Genomic DNA, 22040 nt, shown 5'->3' with positions numbered 1-22040 from the left:
ATGGCATCCTTTATGAGTCCTTCGTCCTTTGCACACCGGGCGTGCTCTCGGGACGCATTCTGTATTGATCTATCCAATGTCATTTAGGTATATATGAGGTAGTGTCATCAGTGAAACACGAATTTTTTCCAAACGTTTCTTGGCTGTCTTACAAGCTCGTACCTGTTCAGCTAAACCTGAGCCAAATTCGGAGGACTTTTTTACTCTTCCATAGTTTCCGACTTCCCAAAATCGAGTCTCCGAGTACCTGACTCCTCCTTATGCTCTGTATGTGCAAGGTTTGGCTCTCAGGTTTTTCACGACTGACCCAACTAACACGGACGAAAAACACTAATTAAATTTTCAGGCTTGCAAGCTTACTGCCTCGCGCTGATAACATAAAGCGCGGTCTTACACCCTTTTTTCGCTTGTTCCTTACGGATGAACGGAAACCGCTGAACGACAAGAATGAATCCAACCCTGAAAACTTGGGTGAAAACCTCGATCCTGTGCACCAATATATGAATCCCTGATTTGGTTGTGCCACATATGGCCTGGATTCATCCTTGAGATCATCCGCACTTTTTAAATTTAGCGTTGTTGGTTGTTAGGACGTTTTCCTATCAGGACTTCTGGCTTCGGTCGGCTGATCTGAACGCAGACTGATGAGAATCAATGGTAGCTGAGTATCCTTATAAGACATTGAATTAAGGCAAGGGCGGAGAACTCTGAGTGCGTCAAAGTTGTTATTCGCTGTCGTCCGCTTAATGACAGAGAAATAGCTGATGGTCATGGAAAGTTGGTTTCTTTCGCTATGTCGACTTTTCAGGTGCGCCTATGCTGACACAAGTCATGGCACAATAGAACTGTATAATCCGAAACCTCGGGCGGGTGAGTTACCTAGACGGTTCACGTTTGACGCTGTATATGACGAACAGTAGGTTGAATCTTTGATTTCCACGCATAACACTCTTAGCGCGAACCAGAGAGAACTCTACGAAAAAACATTCAGTGACCTAGTAGACTGTGTTCTCGAAGGATTTAATGGTACCATATTTGCCTATGGGCAAACGGGGACTGGCAAGACATTCACGATACAAGGTCCTCCTTATTTTCCATAACTCCTGTTTTTCAAGGTGTTAAGGACGATCCGCAGTTACGTGGAGTTATGCCGAATTCATTTTATCACATTTTTGAACATATTTCGAAGTCAAAAGATGCTGAATATTTGGTCAGAGCCAGCTACCTGGAAATCTACAAAGAAGAACTTCGTGACCTTCTCCATCGCGATCAGTCAAAGCATCTTGAGATCAAGGAGAAGCCGGATAGCGGTATTTATGTCAAGGTGAGCTTATTCCGTCCACTTGACCAAAATTAATGATTCTAATGCCTTTGTTTCCGATTATTTCGTGGGAAACATCAACCTTGTGATCACTTGTGTGTCAAATCGGGAGTTCTGTAGTCATATCAACCAAACCACTTTTGCGCGGGTGCCGAAAGCGCCAACATTTACAGTTGTGCTAAACCGTTCGATTATCCGTATCACTTTTGTATCCACGTGAAATTTGTCCTTCTAGTTTAGAGCTACCCCTGATATTCATCCTGTTCACCATCATTATTATCTCCAGCTGTAAAACCACGTACTTGTTGTGCAGTGGTTATGGCTGCTAAAGTTTTGTCGTTGATTATTCTGGGGGTAAGGTGCGGTAAATAGCTACACTTGCAGGCGGTAGCTGATATAACATGCGTCAATAGACGAGTGTCTGTGGAGTTTTCAGTTGGAATATCGGTACGGCAGCTGTGCATTGAAAGCAACGGCTCAGATGAATGAGCGTCATTAGGCGCGCAGATAGATCATACCTCATAATGTCCAATCTCGTGTTCGCCATCTGGGGATACGGCAATAAACAGCACAGCTGTTTTCTGACAGTGACTGTCACTACCGTTGTGCAAAAGGTTCTCTCCGAGAACACCAATTTATGAGGCACATGACCAAGCCAGCAAAACCTATAGAGTGCTACCGTTTGTGCTGGGTTAGTTGTTTATCCTGAAACCCATTTGATGTACTTCATAATTATCCATCTGATGTTCCTACCAGACTCGATGGATCCTCCAAAGACATCGATATCAAACACTGAAAGTTCTTTGGTATTCACAGTACGCAGTGGCCAGGTGTCTGACCTGTTTAATAATATGGAGCGCATCGCAGCATTGTAAATTCAACCGTTGATGGGTATCGTACAGAGTCAACGACAGTTCTAAAGTCAAGGAAGACCACCATCTTTTATTGTTGGAAGCTGTGTGGCTGTTCCAGGTTCTGATAAAGTATTAAAATGTGGTCGATGCGTCCTCTTGCAGGACGGAACCCAGCCTGGTTTTCACGTATCTGTCTGCTTCATTCGGAAGAAAGCAGGCAGTTTGTATGCGAACATGCTTGAAGACTTGTAAAATTTGCATTTGAGGGCAGTCTTTCGGCTGTGACTACTTCTAAATTTCATTATTTTAAAGAAATATTTTGGACATCAGCAAACAAAATCAGCCTTGATAAGAAGGACAGCATTAGGCAGATTAAATTTGGGAATAATAGTAGTGTGCTTCGTATTGATTCACTTATTGAAGCACTGGCGACGAAGAGACCCTGGTCTCTACACAATCTCGAATTAGGTCTCATGGGAAGGCCAGGCTACCGTTTTTCGAGTTCGGTTATTGACTAGGTGAGCATTGCGTAAACAACAAAGCACTGGGCAAAAGCACTGGAGATTTGTTCGGCTCTAACAGTGGTGTTTGGTTGAGTGGCTGAAATGTATGTTCTATAATTTCACTCAGGGGAATAGAGAGATTTCTCACCAATTAGCTTGTATAGTCCATGCTCTGAAGAACATGTTTATCCGTCAAGACGCTGCTCAAATACATTTCCTCTCAATATTTTCAAAACTTGCGTTAAAAAATCATTACTTTTTCATGTTCTACGGCCTAATGTATGTGTGCGTTGAGGTTCATTTAATTAATTTACCACAGTAATAAAAATATGAACGCCTTTCAACAGCTTGTTTTTCCGTGTTGATAAGATGTTTATCTATCACGACGCTACTTAGCAGATTAATGAGCCGAATGTAACATATTTGCATTATCTCGGTGGGTAGAGATGCCCTGTTTGTCCCCGAAACGAACTGTCTGGTTACTGAAAAGTCACCATTCTCTGAAAACAGGAGTTCAAAAAGGGTCGAGGGAATCTCTATTCTATGACGCTGTTAAGTGGTTTACACATTAAAAAGGATCCCAAAGGCCCAGTAAACCATTGTTTAATGGTCTGTCTATATTCGCAATAGTGTTCCAAAGACCGATGTTAATGGGTAAATGGTTATTATTCTAAAAGATTGCGTACTGTTCCTCAACTCTTGATTATTAGCACTCTTTAGGTGTTGCTGAAAATGATACCTTCATTTTTTGCGGTTAAGTAATCGGGTGCGTGGAGGAGGTGATTTTGGGTGCAGTGTTCAAATATATGCTCAAAATCTTGGTCTTTCTGACAGTAAGTGAACACAAGGTCATTGCATATTTCGTTAGAAGCAGCTGTAGTTGGTGGAAAAGCTTCGTGTCATAAGTCGCTTATGATACAAATGTGGCCACACTTTGGCAAAAGAGTGCTGCTTTGGGGCTAAGTGTATGGTAGCGCGAGCGGAAGGGTGGCCAGCCTCTACCTGGCAGAATGGCAGAATGGTATTCGCCTGATCCCCCTTGCGTGGTCGGAGACACCGCAAGATTTGATTTATAATGGATATTACGTTATTTCAGTTTCTATCCAAACTGCCTAAATGAGTGTCTGAAAATGTAGATACCTGGAAATTATTGTGAAACGCAACCACTAGGTTCTTTTCCCATCTGCCTTTATCCTTTTGTCCACAATAAGGTGTTCAAATAAATGAGACCGCAACTTAACAGTTTTGGATAGTAAGGTTGAACTGCTGATGGTGACGATAATGACATCTTTTCAGTTGGACCGCACTTAACAGATTTAGGTTCTACAACTCCTCGATGCAGTGTAGAAGGCAAATGAGCTGTGGGTTTTATCACTTCAGCCTGTGTTTTGACTTTGCTCCGACCCTCTTAAGAACTGTAACTCCTGTCAGCCTCTTCTATTTCGTTCCGAAATCCACATTATACTCCTCATCAAAGTCAGCATTTCGCTGACATATTATCGGTGGTTGAATATTTCTTCCAGGTGATTTTAAGGCGCATCACCCTCAAGAATCTTCTTAACAGAGGAAGGTCCAAAGTTGCAAGAAATTTTGAATGGTTTTGGTCCTCTTAATTCCATTTAGTCACTGGGCCCTCTATCTATGTATAGTAAAGGTTGACTCAATTTTACGGTGGCGAGCTAGTCGTGTTATGCACTGAGGTTATGCTCTCAATAAGCAGGAAAGTCCTGTCTTTGCTCTCGTTTTGTTTCAAGACAGGTAATCTCCAGAGAAATGCACTCATTTACAGACCAATTTGGTTTTGACGAGATGCGTACTTGGAACCCAGCTGAATCCCTCTTTACGGTGCCAGAGAAATGCACTCATTTACAGACCAATTTGGTTTTGACGAGATGCGTACTTGGAACCCAGCTGAATCCCTCGTTTACGGTGCTTTTAGGCAGTCGAGTGTGCTGCATCAGGCCGCCTTGTGCTTCAGTTGGTACCATATTCGAGAAACCGCGATACATTCTATAGACGTGATACACTACTATTGAAGTGCTGTCTGAGCTCTCGTTTTGTCGCAAGATAAGTCATACTTATTAACTTGGCGTCAAATTTATTGTATCTTGGTTTACCTCTGTATTCAGAATAGACCACAAATGAGACCTAAATTATTGATCCTTGACAGAATGGCTGCTGGGCGATATCCGCCGATGATGAAGTACACAAAATGGTCCTAGATAAAATCACCAGCTTGAGCGGTAAACATCTAAGTGTTATGCAGATAATTTATCATGAAACCTCATCAGTCCACCTAACACAGCGAGAGTTGTTGACTTGGACTTGAGTCGGAGGCAACGTAACTCCCAAATTATTCTATTGACTCTGTACAAAGCACTCATAAACTGTCGGCGTCTGAACTTGTGAATCAGATGGTTTTTTGTCTTACATACCGCACTTATTTTCTAGACTGATAGCCGCCATCTCGATTCACTATCTCTAGTTACCACGAAGCCTGCATACGTTTAGAGTTACAAACACTAAAATCATCGGAACACGTATTCAAAATTGACATGAATGTGTTTTAGAATTCTTCACGGAATACGGTTTGGCCACCTGATGTTGAGGTTGTAATGTAAATGGCTCCATTTTCGGTAATTAATTACGTGTTGAACAAGTTATATACGTGAAACCATGATTTGATGCATTTGTGGTGTTCTGCTTCCCGTTATACCCAGTGTTTTTCTGAGTGATACAACAAACCGACCAACCAGTCGCATTTTTTTATTTATGTATTTTTTGTGGATGAGGGTCTAATACTGTTCGCCGTGTATTTGAATTCTATATAGTGGATGTAGGGCGAAGCATTTTGTGAATATAGGCTCTTTTGAAGCAATAATTGGTCCCGAAATAGATATGTAAACTCTGTTACATCTAGGTTACGCCGAAAATGCTGAGCGTTATAGCATCTGGTGGGTCTCGATTAACTCAATATGGGCTCACAGAGCAACAATACATGAAGTGAAATTTGCTGACTTCATCAGCTAATGGAGCGTTGCTCAAGTGGAGCGCCAGGAGTGCCAAATTGAGTCCCCTTTTTCGAGAAGTCCACAAAAAAAATGCATCAACCAATAATTAAGGTTATACCTTCTGTGAGTAGGCCGTATGTGCGCACAACTTCTGCATAAGAATATTTATCTATAAGTATTCTGTTCACGGGCGCTATCGCTGCCAGGCCATGGTTCTACACAACAATCATACCGAATCTACTCAAGCTACTTTGCTTCAAATAAGTAGTTTAGACGTTGTAAAAAGTGTCATGACCACAACCCAGTGGGTGGACTGTTTCGATACAGGGAATCGGTGGCCATCGATTTTTCGTTTCTGTAAAAGAATTAATACACACTTTACACAAATTCAGTGTCTTAAAAAGCTATATAAACTTACCAAACTAACTTAGCCAGGGGCAGTGTGATGACAGCCTAGTAATGACTTAATTTACCTTTTGTTGCCAAGGCCTATGCCAAATTTGTAAGCCAATGGAAAGAAAAGTCATTTTTCTTGATTCAGCCCTCCAGTGATTTTGCTTGCTACAAATTTAGTGCAATGTACTGAAAGTATGATCCTTTAAGACATGCAAATGACAACAACAGTAATGTAACGTTCTGAACGACACCTAGATTTATTGCAGCCAGTGTGACGAGCAAGTAAAAATGATCTTTTAATATGATTATGGTCACTATGTCCGGTCGCCGGAAATGAAGTTGTATATTACGTTACTATAAGTGTACATCGGTGTTCTGCATGAAAATCGGAAGGTCCATGGAAATGTCTCAAAACTGAAAACAGCAAAACAGTTAAACGATTGAAGTCGATTTGTTTATTCTAAATCGCAATTGTACAGAAAATATTAAAATATTTGGGAAGAAAAATTAAACAAACTTCAGGAATGTCATGACAGGGATTTCGGCCACAAAGAGGAATCTATTCTCAGAAGTGTTGTGAAACATCGTCAGAACACGGAGTATCCACACAAAGTTCCGGAGAGATCATTTGTTTCCAAATTGTTTGTATATTGATACATGTGAACGTATCGATTTTATTAAACGAAAAAGGACTTGGGAGTGTGGTGTTTGTGATATGATTGGTGGTTTTAATCATGAACAGCTCTTATGAAAGGCCCACTAGTTGTGGTGGTTAGTATGTAATCAAAGTTGGGCGTTTGTGTAATGGCTTGTAGCACTCGTGTTCAGTGATATGTTTGTTGTGCAAACAGGTTTCAAGCTAATGAATGTAGCACTTCCATAAAAAAATGTAAATTGCCACTTTACGCACCCATGTGAATTGATAACACCGAATCCTTCTGGCTCATTTTTTCATGGACTTCCTGCGCTACCTTTTTTGACTACTTCCACTTACTTGTCATTTCACGCGTTTAAATGGTGACTGGTTTTGCAAAGGTGTGCTGCATTAAAATTACTAAACTACAGATTGTAACTTTAGATGACCTCACCGACTTGCAAATACTTCAAGAATATGAGAAGTTGTTCACTTCTAAGTGGTTGAAACGGATCTTCAAAGTCACAAAATATATTTTGCATTGAGTTTGGCCGAAATATATTCGAAACATGACGTTTTCTTTGCAAGCGGCAGGAGAACACAGATAAATAAGCCGTTGCATCATGCATTTAGTTCGTTCGGTTTCCATTGTCGTATCGAGCCGACCCACCTTCTGTTAAGAAGAAACAAACGTATAGCAATTGCAAGTACATCGGCCAGTGCATAAGTGGGCAGTCAGATAAGTAAGCAAATAAGTGAATAAATGAATTGGCGAATAAGCAAGTAATCAGGTGCATATGTAAGTTAGTGATCAAATAAGTAAGCCAGTAAGTAAGAAACGAGTGAGTGGACGAGTAAGTAAGAAGGCCGTCGGGTGAGTGATAAAGGGGATGGCTATGTAGGCATTTTACTAAGGAAAGAAGCATGGACCACACATAAACGATGTCTCCTCAAACGGTAGTGAAGCGTTGGCAACTCAGTCGTCAGGTTCAGCAAACCATATTTGTTTGTTAACCAACAAACAAAGTGGTTGCATGCTATCAGACACAAGAGTTAAAAACCTTAATCGGCTAGGTCTTTCGAAAAGTGGACATCCTTAAGCCAACTCCCTGAACTTTCCTGGACGTTGTTTAACTACTAACCAATAATGAACAAACGCTGGAAAATGGTTCAATGACTTCCATATGAATCTTTCATCAGATTTTGGGACGATGCTTTGAAACTTGAACAGGCACTACTCGCATGTTCCACCGGTAGCACACCGGCACATCAGAATTCTTTAACATTGTTATCCGTTTACTTGTTCGCACTTCAGAATTCTTTCGGTCCGACTTAACTAACTTCTCTGGGGTGCAGTAAAATATCTTTTCGCATCCCACTGATGAATTCTTTCCTATGTTCGAAGTTCGCTGGTCTAGTGTCTCACATGTCCTTTTCGGCGAGATTGAATGAGATTATGTCAGGCAACCGTGATCACCGCTGAGTACATCCGCTTCAATCAAGCCACGGTGCATGAACTTTGTCCTCCAGAAAACTGCCAACGTGAAATGTATCTGTGATGAGTTCAATCTCTAAGACACTCACCAATCTTTGGTTAGCAAGTGGGTGTTAAGTAGACTTCCGGAAATAGTTTGTATGATGTGCTTAAATATATGATTCTACCAGTATTTGTTACCCCGCAACATCTCCTTAAAAATGTAGGTCATTTAGCTAACTCGCTACAGCAAACTTAGACTACGAGCCATCATGTACGCATGGACCGCACCTGACTTGGTCTGTGCCTACGTATGCGGCCTTTTCGTAGCTCCATTGGGACAAATCACCGAATCATTGCTAAGCAGCGCATTCCACACATCCACATCGTCCACACTAGGTGTGCAAGACTCCTCATGATACACTACGTTTAGTTTTTGCTCTCTTTGTAGTAAATGGCTGAAAAAGCTTCTGCAGAGTATTGTCCTGACCAGGCAGAATTTTCTCAACAAAATGACAAATATCGGATGTTGCGGACCTGTGTACTGTAAACCTTAGTGAGTTCGTAAAACACAACTTTCCAGCTCTGTTCCAACTCAAGAATACTAAGAAATTTATCGGCTCATCATCGATACAAGATATCAGGTGGAAGGACCGGGTTCGGACGGTCCGGTCGTATAGGTCAGTAAAGCGGGATTGCGCAGCAGGTGGCAGCTTGTAAGCACGTGCGGTTGTTCCATCTAGCAGATGTGCTTAGTCCCTCTGACAGGTGCGATCCACTGTTGTTGGTAAATAGCACTGGGACCGCCGACGAAATGCGTTTATTGAAATAAACATTTCGAAAACCCTACTGGCACCTGTCTAAACTTCCAGTTTGTGCCACCTGGAAAAAGGGAGTGGGGCTATCAAACGGCACCTGAACAATCCTCTCTATACAGTACATCCTCTGTTTCCCTCTCTGTATAAGCTAGTGATGATTCATTTTTGACGTGAAGTGCGTGTTAGGTTTTTCTAATTAATGATCGACGTGATTCCACGCATAAAACGGTTGATAGGTGCAATCTACATAATCACACTAGAGTGCGCTAGAAAATTAATCTGCAAGTCATTTAACCTCTCTAGAAGTTTTCCGTTCCCAATTGCTCAGAAGCAACCCATGTACTTACAGCATGCAGATACCGACCATGTAACAGAATCTGATTATTCTCATCATTACGTCGTACGAGGAAGTTCTGGTGAAAAAATCTCCGCAATGGCCTCCCAGTGATATAATGGCTCAGGAGAGAACTTAGTTTTATGGGTCAGCCTTGAAGCTGCTTAAGTAAAAGCTGTTCCGTGAGATGTGCATACATTGTAAACAATATATAAGCAGTTGCTGCCTGTCATCCGTTATAGCGCAGTTCAGGGGCTTGTCCATTACCATTTGCAAAAGATAATTTACTTTAGCCAGCTACTTTAAATATCTTCTGGAGGTTGTTCTATGCTATCTTTGGGCCGCCATATGTTGTATATATTTTGAAGCAAGTAAGACGAAGTGATTGGGGCGGATAGCGAGAATTCCAGTCAGCAGTATTTTGAAGTTGGGAGTATACCCCAGTTCTAAGCATGAAGTGGACGGCAAAAGAGGAAATGAATGTCGAGTAGGTTTCATGCACTTTGTTGTCTAGTTCACATAGTTCCTGTTGGGGCGTGGCGCACGCATGCCTGTCCTGTCTATAGCCACAACTTGTTAGTTATTGCTTATTATATAAATGCTAAATCCAGGCCAGCTGGTTTTGATGAGTTATTGCCCGCAAACAAGTTATTTAACCGATAACGTGTTATTGTGAATGACATTTAACCGTGTGTGGTTTAATTCACTTCATTTGACCAGTTATTCTTGGACTGCTATCTAGGTCAGGTCAAAGTCCGATGTTCTTAGTTATTTGCAGTCAGCAATCTGGACTCAGCTTTCATATTAATGTATTGGAATATCACTAAACAGTTTCCCATTACTGCTTTGGCGAGTTATATCAAACATGCTGCTGGATATGTATGTAAAAAAAGTCATTCAGCTCTTTCGGTGCTTGATGCCATCCAGTTATTCTTGGACTGCTATCTAGGTCAGGTCAAAGTCCGATGTTCTTAGTTATTTGCAGTCAGCAATCTGGACTCAGCTTTCATATTAATGTATTGGAATATCACTAAACAGTTTCCCATTACTGCTTTGGCGAGTTATATCAAACATGCTGCTGGATATGTATGTAAAAAAAGTCATTCAGCTCTTTCGGTGCCTTGATGCCATGCCACCCGAAGGAAGCACGAGGGCTGAGAGGGCTGCCAGGTTGCACAAGCCTAGACAGGGGAAGTCGAGAGGCAGAGGTCGGATTTGAACCACGGACCTTCCGGACAGTAAATTCGGGCTTTAAACACTTGAGCTTGCAATATTAAATACCTCTTTTGTTATACTTGTAAAATCTAATGCGAAATTGACCGATATTTATTCCACATTGGGAATCATTCAGGACCTTGTTGGACAACCGGAAGTCTCCCACTCTCCAGTTCTCGTGTACTTTTCGGCTGGGAATTTGCTGACGGAAACATCAGATGACACAGTAGCCGGAAAAAGACAAGGTTGATCTGTAAGATTTTGAGAAAGGGAAGTTAACTAGTCATGGTCATTGGTGTTAGCTTTGTCCCAAAACAAAGGTACAGATACACTTCACTTTCTACTAAGAATCTCACCAGCAATAGCGATTGATTTAGCTCAGAATGTCAAGTGAACCAATTTTCTTCTTTCCACAGGATCTATCCTCAGTCCTCACCCGGAACATTGATGAAATTCAAAAAGTGATGAATATCGGCTACCAAAATCGCGCCGTTGGGTATGTTCGTTTGATTGTGAAGGGGTTACTGGTGTACTAGCGCAACAAATATGAACGAACATAGTTCAAGGTCTCATGCGATATTCATTGTGACCATTGAGTGTTGTCAGGTAATTCAAGATTCCGTTTCTCTTTCGATATTATCACTTCGATTCTAGCTGGGAGCTGATGATGAAAATCACATCCGTGTGGGCAAATTAAACCTCGTTGATTTGGCTGGAAGCGAAAGACAGTCGAAAACCCTTTCTGAGGTTTGTTTTGGACATATTCAGACGAACCCTCCCTGCTATGGTATTGTCGTAACTTGAGTTCCAAGCCGGCATAGAACCCTCCTCAATTTTATCACTTGACTGTGACACTACATTAATGAAGCCGCTTGAAATACAATTAACCCGATTGTATGAGTTCTGTGTATTACGGGACTACTTCCTCATGTATTTTACTGGTCAATTCACTGGAGATCTTTAATCTTTTCCTCCGCTAATTGGTTTCCGTTTGGAGAGACTTCTTTGTTGTGCAAATTTCTGCTCTCTCCCTGCCACTTGCCAAGCTAGACGAACAGGCCAACAAACATCTGATCAAGGACCGGTAAATATTACTGAGCTTCAAATCTTTTGATATCACTAACGCATTTTACGTCCTTTTTCAATGAGTTATCACCAATTCTTTAAAATGCACCGCTTATGGCATGGCAAAGCACATTGTAAACAACAGTTGCTGCCCTCAGGATAGGCAACGTCAAGTGCCGGGCCGACCGACCAGCTAACCAGTTAACCGAACAGCCTGTCCTTCGATGTGTTCCCTCCTGAGAGCGATAGCTGTGGACCTCAGGAACCAGCCGAAAGCCTCCCTTCCTAAGAAGAACATTCTGATAGGCTGCTTGACACTTTCACTTTATAAGAAATGTATCTCGACTGTGGGTTCCAGAACTTTGTGTATCCCAATACTTTTCATGCACTAGCCTAGCCCTCCATGGAATTCTTATCGTCATCGTTATGGGCACCAGCATCAACGCTGACACTTTGATGCTGTAGAAAGAATGGAACGAGACCTGTTTCTAACGTACCTTGAGTCATCCCGAAATACCTCCAAACACTCATTCTAGCCTTCTGGTGATAAAATAGTGACACGTAAGCTGTGGACATAAGTGATCTGACATGTCTTGAGACGGGTCAAATCAAGTTCAAGGATAGGTGCGTGGGGTACATCTTGGTGACACATCCCAATTAGTACCAAGGACAACCAAATATTCCTAATCTGTCGCACACACGGAACGTTGGACATTCTTGGACGGTCGCGTTCAACTCTTAATGTAATGGAATCTATACAAGGGTAATTGATAAATATCTAGTATATGAATCCGTCTGTATTTGTGTTGCATTCAGCTAATATTGTTGTTGGTAATCTGAGGAGGTTTGGGAGTTTTTAATCGAGATTTCGCCCTGTAAGTTAGGCTAGCCTATGCTGAAAACCTAAGAAGCACTGTGCAGATGTTTTATCCCTATTGAGAATCATCAGCATTGCGTATCTCATGAAACTCACAGACTGGCGATCTCCCGACCAAACTCCCTGGAAGAAACAATTATACAGTGCGCCTCGGTTTATCAGCGTAATCTGGCTTCACTTGCAGGTTATAATCCCAACTGAAAGTAACATTTGAAATGCCAACTAAATGTGTGTGGAAGAGTCGTGTCTGAGTAATTCTGACAAATCATAATAACGTATCAGTTACCATGGGCAACTTCCACGAAGAACAATGAATACATATGTACATAATTTTTCAGGGAGAACGACTGAAGGAGGCGACCAAGATCAACCTGAGTTTGTCTACTCTTGGAAATGTCATCTCCGCATTAGTCGACGGGAAAAGTACCCACATACCTTATCGGGACTCGAAGCTCACACGTCTACTTCAAGGTGATTCTATTAGTGTTGCAACCCATTGTGTGTTCGATGACCGATTTGTTCCTCAGTTATTTGGAGTATTTTAACCCAAATCTCCTTGGTTTGGATGTCATAACTCACTTGTTTTGTGCTACATTCAACAAAATTGCTAGTGACTTCTACTTATTGTTTTATTATTGTTGTTTTATTATTATTATTGTTTTGTAAAGTCCTTTTGTTTAGTCACATGGAAGTCGGATAGTTTTTTTTTAAAAATCAGATGCCATCGGCACTGCGCTGATTTTATCCACGAAGAGAGTTATGTAAGGAACAAAAACACAAAAGTCGGATATCGGAAGATCAGATTAGAGCTGATACATGAAATAATCTATCGACTGCCAGGAAGAAGTGTCATGAAGTAGACTGGGGAGGGGTTGCTTAGGGAACGGGTGTTTCACAGGATACGAGCTGTAGAGTGATGTTCGTTTTAAGATTCAAATGACTTTAGGCCTTCGAATGAACACATACCGCGAGATAACTGGTAGTTCTATGTCATCAAGCCTTTTATCGATGTGCCCGATTAGTTGAGTGGCCACCTAAAAGTGTTCTTCGTCTGAAAGAAAAAAACTTGTTCACAACCGGGGACTCTCTGAAGAGCTAAAACAAGTTGCTTTATCGAGTCATGTGCTACAATAGTAGTAATGGTTTTACCTTACACTCGCAGATAGTGAGTGATTTCCCACAATTTGAAAAAGGTGACTATTACCGAAATGTTCTTAATGACTGAAACGTTCTTCCCTCTAAACTGGTACGTAGTTGCATGAAATCATGTAGAAAACTGGTAACATCGACCATGTATTTGAGTCCCTCTCACCTACGAGATTTCTATACAGCTAACGTCTATGGTGTGCTGGACCATGAATGGCCTAGCTTAGAACGGGGCTTAAAGTAGATAGATGAGTTGAAAAACCTAACAGTGATAGTATGGTATAGCAAGGCATATGGGGTTTGCCTGAGCTCGTTTTCCTGTCTGCTGGAATGCCAGTGTCATCCCAGTGAGGCATGAAATGGCAAAACTGGAACAACTTGCCCCCTGTTGTGTAGTTTTGTTCTCAGAGCTGTACCTCTATGTGAGGACAGTGGTTATCTGCACTAAATGATCCACTTACCCGAAGAAGAGTTTGGTTGGGTTCCTCAGTTACGTGGTGGTGTGCAGCTGTTGTTGTGCCTCAGTTCATAAATTAGGTATTTAGAAAAGATTCCTTCATTGCTTACTAATTACCTGGTCCTTCATCCCATGTTAAAGATTCTCTTGGTGGTAACGCCAAAACAGTCATGGTGGCAAACATTGGTCCAGCTACTTACAACTACGATGAGACACTCAATACATTGCGCTACGCAAGTCGGGCCAAAAACATCAAAAACAGACCGAAAATCAATGAAGACCCAAAAGATGCTCTTTTGCGTGAATACCAATCCGAGATTGAACGTCTCAAATCGTTGCTGAAAAATCGAAGTGCAGGAATCCAGCGAGATGTAGGTAGTTTTGTTCTTCTCAGAGCTGTACCTCTATGTGAGGACAGTGGTTATCTGCACTAAATGATCCACTTACCCGAAGAAGAGTTTGGTTGGGTTCCTCAGTTACGTGGTGGTGTGCAGCTGTTGTTGTGCCTCAGTTCATAAATTAGGTATTTAGAAAAGATTCCTTCATTGCTTACTAATTACCTGGTCCTTCATCCCATGTTAAAGATTCTCTTGGTGGTAACGCCAAAACAGTCATGGTGGCAAACATTGGTCCAGCTACTTACAACTACGATGAGACACTCAATACATTGCGCTACGCAAGTCGGGCCAAAAACATCAAAAACAGACCGAAAATCAATGAAGACCCAAAAGATGCTCTTTTGCGTGAATACCAATCCGAGATTGAACGTCTCAAATCGTTGCTGAAAAATCGAAGTGCAGGAATCCAGCGAGAACTGGGGGACAGTCGGCGCCGAAGATCACAAAAACAGAGCACAATAACCGGTTAGTTCCCTTGTTCAGAGGATATGCACATTAAGTGTGAACTAGTATAATTCCTGCTTGCCCGAATGTCGTTAAGGAAACCCAAGCAGGAAGATCAGGTCAGAGGAGCACTTAAGTGAGAGATGTCATCTGGTCAAACCTGGGCGTGCGATCTACCGCCTCATACCTCAACTTGTCTGCCAAATGCTACCTGCTTACTTAATTCCCGTACATTGGTCCAGGAGATGGAGATATTGACCACAAGGCTCCTCGCCTGAAGAGGCGCCCAATTCTAGCGACTAATTTTCCAATCATAACACCTTGGGGGGAACGTTCCAAAAACGTGCGTGGAAAAGCAATCCTCAAGTCTTATTATGAACGTACTATACATCTGCGAATAGCCTAAGTGCTACATACCCCAATTAGTTCCCTAGTTCTCTCTACGCTTGATATCTCTAGCAGCCACATTTATAGCGGATGTTGTAGAATGACACTGCGAACAAAAAGATGGCACGCAAATTTGGAACCTCACTTCGCATGTATCGATATCATTTGGTAACCTGCACCTCGCGTTATTTGGGGTCAGTTTTGAAACTGTGTAGCTGAGCGACTATCGAGACAAACATTGCAGGTGTTACTGCAAGTCAATGATTTCTAGATTGCATACCGAACTGAAATGAATCGATACATTCACATCCCAGCCATTTTAACGGGATGCGAGGCATATTTAGAGCCTCACATCGTGCGTTTATATTTCTCAATACTCCCACTATAGGCTTCAAGGATAATGAAGTTCATCTGTCTCCCTAAAATGGGTCTTAAGGCCGGTTATCACAGCTTAATCCCCTGGGCTAACAAAACACTACACTAACCGAACGCGCTTGAACCCCTACAGAAAGCTTACCCGAGTACGAATGATGGATCCAACGAGAAATTCAGACATTGGTTTCAACCCATCGGTGATTGGTTCATTTGGTCCATCATTTGACCTACGGCCAGACCAGAGGAGCATAAGTAAGCAGGAAAACGGAGCTGCGTAAACGAAAGACGGAACTCATTCCCAAGTTGTAGTTTTGCTCATATCCTAGTGCAGTTATTACGGTGAGTCCATGCCAAAGTGGAAAGCACAGGACTCCATGTTCACCATTATTAGAACTCACCAATAATACATATTACTGGCTGTTTTGGGATATGGACATTCGTCTTTCCAGATGGGATAACTCAGGTGCGTAGAGCCTGACCTGATGGAATCGTGGTACCACACTCGCATGTCATATGTCCCTGGCACGGCCAAAATACCCACTCTTGATGAGCCTCAATGCGGATGAAACCCGAGTTCATGCTTCCTCCATTTGGTGTAGATTTACTGTGACATTTGCTCCAGGGCTTAAGGGAACTGTCCAACCAGAGTGATGTGAATGTGAATTCTACAAATCCCACGAGCACGTACAGCTGAAGAAAGGCAAAATGCTAGCAAGTCTCACTACCGACCATCGCAACTCCAACATAACACAAGCGGAAACTTCTAGGCGGAGAAAAGTAAGCACGAAGGCCTGCACAACTAGCGTGATTTGTCAGCATCCTTGAGATGTATGTTTTCTGTATGGTCAAGAGCAATCTTTAATGGAGTAGTAAACGGTTGTTAGAATAAAGGACCAAGTTCCAATAAAAGCCGTTGAATTTCCAGTAGGATTGGTATCTGCTAACACCCACTCTCCCTAGAGCGGTCAGCTTCTTTTCTCACTAGAGCTGGTTTCTCTCTAGTGAGCGAAATGTATAGGAATTCTTCTGATTCTGTTTTCTGTCTTAAGAATGAGTTGAATTTTGTCACCATATGCGATACTTAGTTGCCGTGTTATGTGGCAAAGCTGGTTCTGTGAGATGTCGTGGTAGGTCAGTGGCAACTAGTGTTTTGGGTGGTGTGCTAAAATACATAATACTGGCAAACCAAAATGATGCGCTTTGCGTGTGTTTTCAATTTATAATACCCGCATTATCTGCTAGTGAATTGCCGGCACTTGAAATTACCCTTCTTTTCTCCCTCGTATCAGGAACGGGAAAAGACACCGGAGAGGAGCCAAGTACAGATAATGAAACGGAAGGAATTAAGGCTTATATGAAGGAACAACAAGACAAACTGTCTGCCGAAAAGGAAGCAATCTTAAATGATCATTCACTTTTGGCCGAAGAGAAGTCCCGTCTGTTAGGCGAACTTGAGGTTCGTTGTTACATCCCATGCAATTTATTGTTTCGTATTGCTGAACGTTCCCTGTCAGTTAATCTCCAAGTATATAGTAATGCTTGATCACCGAATGCTGACTGACCTCCGGCTGCTTAAGTATGGATCTTCAAGACAAAAGTCACACATTTCATCTTTTAGTTTCTGTCGTTCGTTCTGTTTATAAAGAGCACTCCGTTCACAACTTCTGCTGATTTATTCAAACCTTGCTGTGTTCAGACCTTTCTGTCTTATATTTAGAGTGGGCTTACTCATCGGTTAGAACCCACCGTTCTGCGCAGTCCCCTGTCGCACTGCGTGATTCCTACTTCCTGTGAGCTTCTAGGCTGGATATTTGCTTTGTCACTATCGTTACCACCAAGGCAAGTGTTGAGACCACTGCTTCCCTTCCTTACAACCACGGATTTGTTTAAAGGTATCCCTGATGCTTACCACCTCTCTTGTATCGCACAATCGCCCACCTAGATTTTGACAGCATCGTAAAACGTGGATTTCCTGATTTTAGGAGTTGAACCACTACGGTCAAAAAACGACCTGATTGTTGAGGTGGCGTCCCGACAAACATTTATTTTCTTATTGCAACTACTGTTTGGTAGCTAGTAGTGTGTACCTATAAAAGTTTTCGTTGTACACTGGAGAGTGGCGAACGTATTGCGAACCGAGGATATTTTTAAAATGTGAAGATTCTTTTAAATCGGCCAAAGAAACCATTGATTTTTCCAAGATTATCAAAGCACACATGATCGTGACATGTGGCGTTGCAAGCTAGCGAGCAAATGGTGACGTGTATCTTCCCCTGAATCTGAAGGGACGTGTGTATCAAGCTACAGTACGGGCTGTCTTGTTGTATGGCTGTGAGACTTGGCCTATTCGAGCAGCGGAACTGAGACGTCTTCAAGTGTTCGACAATCGTTGTCTCAGAACCATAGCTCGTGTGGGTTGATGTCGACGAATCCGTAACGAGGTAGTTAGAAAGCGTGTTTTCGGTTGTGTAACGGGTACTTCCTTTGAAGAATGTATCCAGCACCAGAAGCTGCGTTGGTTGGGACATGTGTTGCGCATGCCGAACCATCGTTTGCCGAAGAGAGTGGCGTAAACAGAGGGGTGGCCAACCCATGACCTGGCAGAGCAGTATGAAGGAGATCACGAAACGCTTGGGCGCTGTCGGTGCTACTCGCCTTCCAGGGTGGGGACCGCGTGATCCTCACTGTGCCTGGTTGGAGACACTACAAGATATGGCTGCCAACCGATGTCAGTGACGTTCTTGTTGTCAGTTTCTATCCAGATTGCCTGAGTGAATGTCTGGAGGTGTAGGCACCTCGGAATGATTGTGGTAAGCTAGCACTAAGTCCCTCCCCCATCCACCTTTACTATTTTCTTTACAATAAGGCTTTCAACCAAATCATGGCTGTACGGCAGTGAAGCATCGGTGTTGAACACTGATGTCACGCTGTCGATGGTGATGATGATGATGATGATGATGATGTGTATCTTCAAGGAACTCCAAATAAGCCACCAATTTAATCAAGAGTTTTTCAGTAGTTCTCCTTTAGCTTACTTACCCCTTCCAGTGGTGAAAATGTGCACTCATTAGTTTGACCTTTCACCTGTCCAATGATCTGGACAATAGGGGGGGGGTGCGAGTGGCCCATCACCAAGATTGCTGCGATCGATGAGACATCACTAAACGGAGCATATTGTCGATTATCGATGAAATAAGTGCGCAGCCCAGCAACCTGAGCCACAGATTCACCTGTACAGAAGTTTGCGGAGTCTTGCAGTTTGTCTTGCAGTTTCTAATGCAAGCCAATTTTGACAACTGGAGGAGCTTATGTACTGGCAACATTTCTACGCTAATGTAGTGGTCCTATGGCGGCGATTTTCTGGGGATGAGGGGATTAACTTCGTTTTTGTGACCTCATAGGAGAGTGAATATCGTTTTTCTTGCCCTTATACATGATGAACGAAAGATCCAGCTGGATCTTCATCAGTATCAATGTGATCTGAAAACGCTCTATTGTTAGCGAAATTTGAGGTATTTGATTTCGATGTATACAAATGCGGTTTTCCTCCGAAGGGTCCTCCATATGAGATTTACTGATCCCTTTTTGAACGTTTAAAGAGGCGAGCATATTTAATATTTAATAGAAGGACTCATGGTGTTTTCTGGCATCACTAAGACCTGCTCTGTAAGTCGGAATCAGCTGACAGTCGACCAATCCGATTCGCCTGTAAAGCAAGATCCATTGCATCCTAGTTTTCTTCACTATTTGTCCTCAGGGAAATTGATACAAGTGTCTCCACCCAGATTTTTCATGGCTAATGCAACTCTGAGAAAAACGACAGATGTAGTCTGCTAGTCTAATTTGAGTCAATTTATACGATTGTGAAACCAATGAATGACAAGCCAACCCACCTGCACCTAGGGATTCAAGCCAGTTTTCCCTGGTATCTTCTGAACAAAAGCTTGATCTAACATAGAAGCACGCGTTGCTCAACCTAGCTGAAAGTTCATAGAATAAGTCTATCTGATTCAGTTTATTCACCCAAGTTTATTCTTTGGTACACCTGTGGTTTTGTGGTTTTTCCCAAGGCACTCAGCATGCACCCAATTGAGACTCTGCAAGTCTCATTATTTGAATTAACTCAGCTGCCCATTGTTTTTCTACTCGTTAATAAAATGTAAACACTGGCTTTTCCTTCTCCAAGTCTTCAGCAGAATTGTGACGTTGAAGTTGAGTTTTTTTACTACTCCCCCTTGATGTTCCGGTCACCCACTTTTCACTGGAGATTCATCACTTGAAGAAAAGGCACTCTGTTGCAGCCTAAAACCTTTTTCATGTTAGAAATATGCTCACGCAACAAACATCCTGTTTCAGAAATGCGAATGTTTCATAACCTCAAAAGCGGATGGGAAGCCATCCAAACATAGACATTTGTCTGCCCCGTGTTTAAAGATTATCAAGCAAGCAAATGACCATCAATAAACCATCTGGCGAATTTCTGAGAGGGTTCAGGTAAAAGTTTGCAGCGGTTTAATCCACACACTATGTTCACAGTTGGTTTCGGGTCCATCAGTTTGCAAAATATAAACACAAACTTGCGTTTTGTTTTATGAACATGTACTTATTTGATTCATTTTTTTAAGCCTTAGGGGATGACACTTACTTGTTAGTTTACCGGTGAACGTTGAAATAGAAGACACTAGACAAGGGTAACATTATTTTTTCCTCACCAATGAGCAACTGTTTGGGGACCGCAATTAATAAATAGAAAACAGGACACCTTTTGGTGCCTTTTACGAAAGATTCACCAATCCTTTCACGTTTTGCTACACAGCTCAAGATGGAGAATGTTGGTAGCTCAGGAAGCACAAATGGTCATTGGTTTGTTCACTACGCTCCAGTACGCTCCACAATAGCGTACTGATGATGTTACCTCGATTGAGGATGAAGCGTTTGCAATCAAATTGCCTAGCTCGCGAACCAACCACAATAGCGTACTGATGATGTTACCTCGATTGAGGATGAAGCGTTTGCAATCAAATTGCCTAGCTCGGCGAACCAACCGTTAAAATCATACGGAACTACACCCACGCTAACGTTTGGATATAATATGGATGTTACTGAAATTTCGGCACGGTTATCAGCCTGCCAGTCTACTCTAAACAGCTAAGAAGCTTTGCACCGCTGTTTAATAATCGTTCGGAGTGGGCATCAACGCTCATCTCGCAAACTGCCAGCGACCATACAGTCCGACCACGCATAGCCGACCAGCAGTGTAAGTAACTCTTACCTTAACAGAATATAGCATCACTCATTCATCTCTGATCACATTCATTCATCACTCATTCACATCACGTGTTTACTTGTTGACTGGCTCCTCTAGTAACGACCTCTTAGATGGAGGGTGGGATGCTTCCAATTCTAAAGTTTGATGACAGTATGAGGAGATTTCCAAATCTCAGTTAACTTTTCGTCCTGCAGTTAAAGGCAGTCTGCGCGAAGGGTCGAGAAGCACCGTGTGGATGTTGCAGTCTTATTAGGAATTCTCAGAATTGTGCCGATAGTTAGCTAATTGCGAGTCCACTGTTGCAGCGATCGAAGGTTGGAATGAACTCTGGCGCACACAGTGAATGCACGGAATAGTTGGAGAATGTCCGGTTTGACATTAGATAGAGTTACATCTATTTTCCTACCACCGTGTTATAGTCTTCATGTTCCTTAGCCTAGATACATTCGTCACTGAGAAAAAGGAAGTCTCGGTCCTCTTGCAAGATGATACCCGTCATTGCATAAGGTGGGTGTTACAAGACACTTTATGGGTTTGTGATGAACCATCAGTGCTATACTGAGACAAGAAATGAAAAAAGTCTTTACCTTGTCATCATCTGTGGTGTTCAGAACAATTCAGGACATAGAAATCTGTCCATTGATTTATCCACAGACAGTTAATATTATCATTACAGACAGGCCGCACAAATAAGCGAAACCATTCGGCAACTATTGTGGACGCTACACCACTGAGAAAGCTATAAACTGCAATGACTGTCTGCAAAGTATCAAGATTTTGCGCAAAACAGCAACTGAAAGAAGTAGTTCAATCGACAACGAAGCTGTGACAAACGTCGCAACCAAACTTATAGCTACAGGCCATAGTTACAGCTGTAAGAACCGCGCACTCGTCGCACAGTGGTTGTAGATGTCGCAGTTTCGTTCACCGATTATTTGGGGGGATGGGGGGGAGGTAGCTGCGCATTGCACGCGCGAGCTGGTAAGTTGGTGCATAAATCCAGCACTGTCAGTAGGTTGTCAAGTGAGGGGGGGGTGGAAAAGGAGCTATGCATTTAACGCA

The 22040-nt window shown here is 42.4% G+C and overlaps 1 protein-coding gene across 1 annotated transcript in view; it reads left to right on the top strand.

The window, feature by feature from the left end:
- The window catches only part of T265_14194 (hypothetical protein), a gene marked incomplete at both ends in the record, with an annotated part of 65096 nt that overhangs the window by 22380 nt on the left and 20676 nt on the right, over nucleotides 1–22040 (top strand). Inside the window, 5 exons of the mRNA XM_009172477.1 lie at nucleotides 1116–1324; nucleotides 12841–12973; nucleotides 14247–14480; nucleotides 14690–14968; nucleotides 16999–17165. Of these exons, the coding sequence (XP_009170741.1) occupies nucleotides 1116–1324; nucleotides 12841–12973; nucleotides 14247–14480; nucleotides 14690–14968; nucleotides 16999–17165 (1022 nt within the window). The remainder of the gene's footprint in view (nucleotides 1–1115; nucleotides 1325–12840; nucleotides 12974–14246; nucleotides 14481–14689; nucleotides 14969–16998; nucleotides 17166–22040) is intronic.

Source organism: Opisthorchis viverrini (genome assembly GCF_000715545.1).
Source record: "Opisthorchis viverrini unplaced genomic scaffold opera_v5_158, whole genome shotgun sequence".
Taxonomy (NCBI): Eukaryota; Metazoa; Platyhelminthes; class Trematoda; order Opisthorchiida; family Opisthorchiidae; genus Opisthorchis; species Opisthorchis viverrini.
Note: the sequence above shows the minus strand (reverse complement) of the source record. Positions and strands in the feature narration are given on the sequence as shown.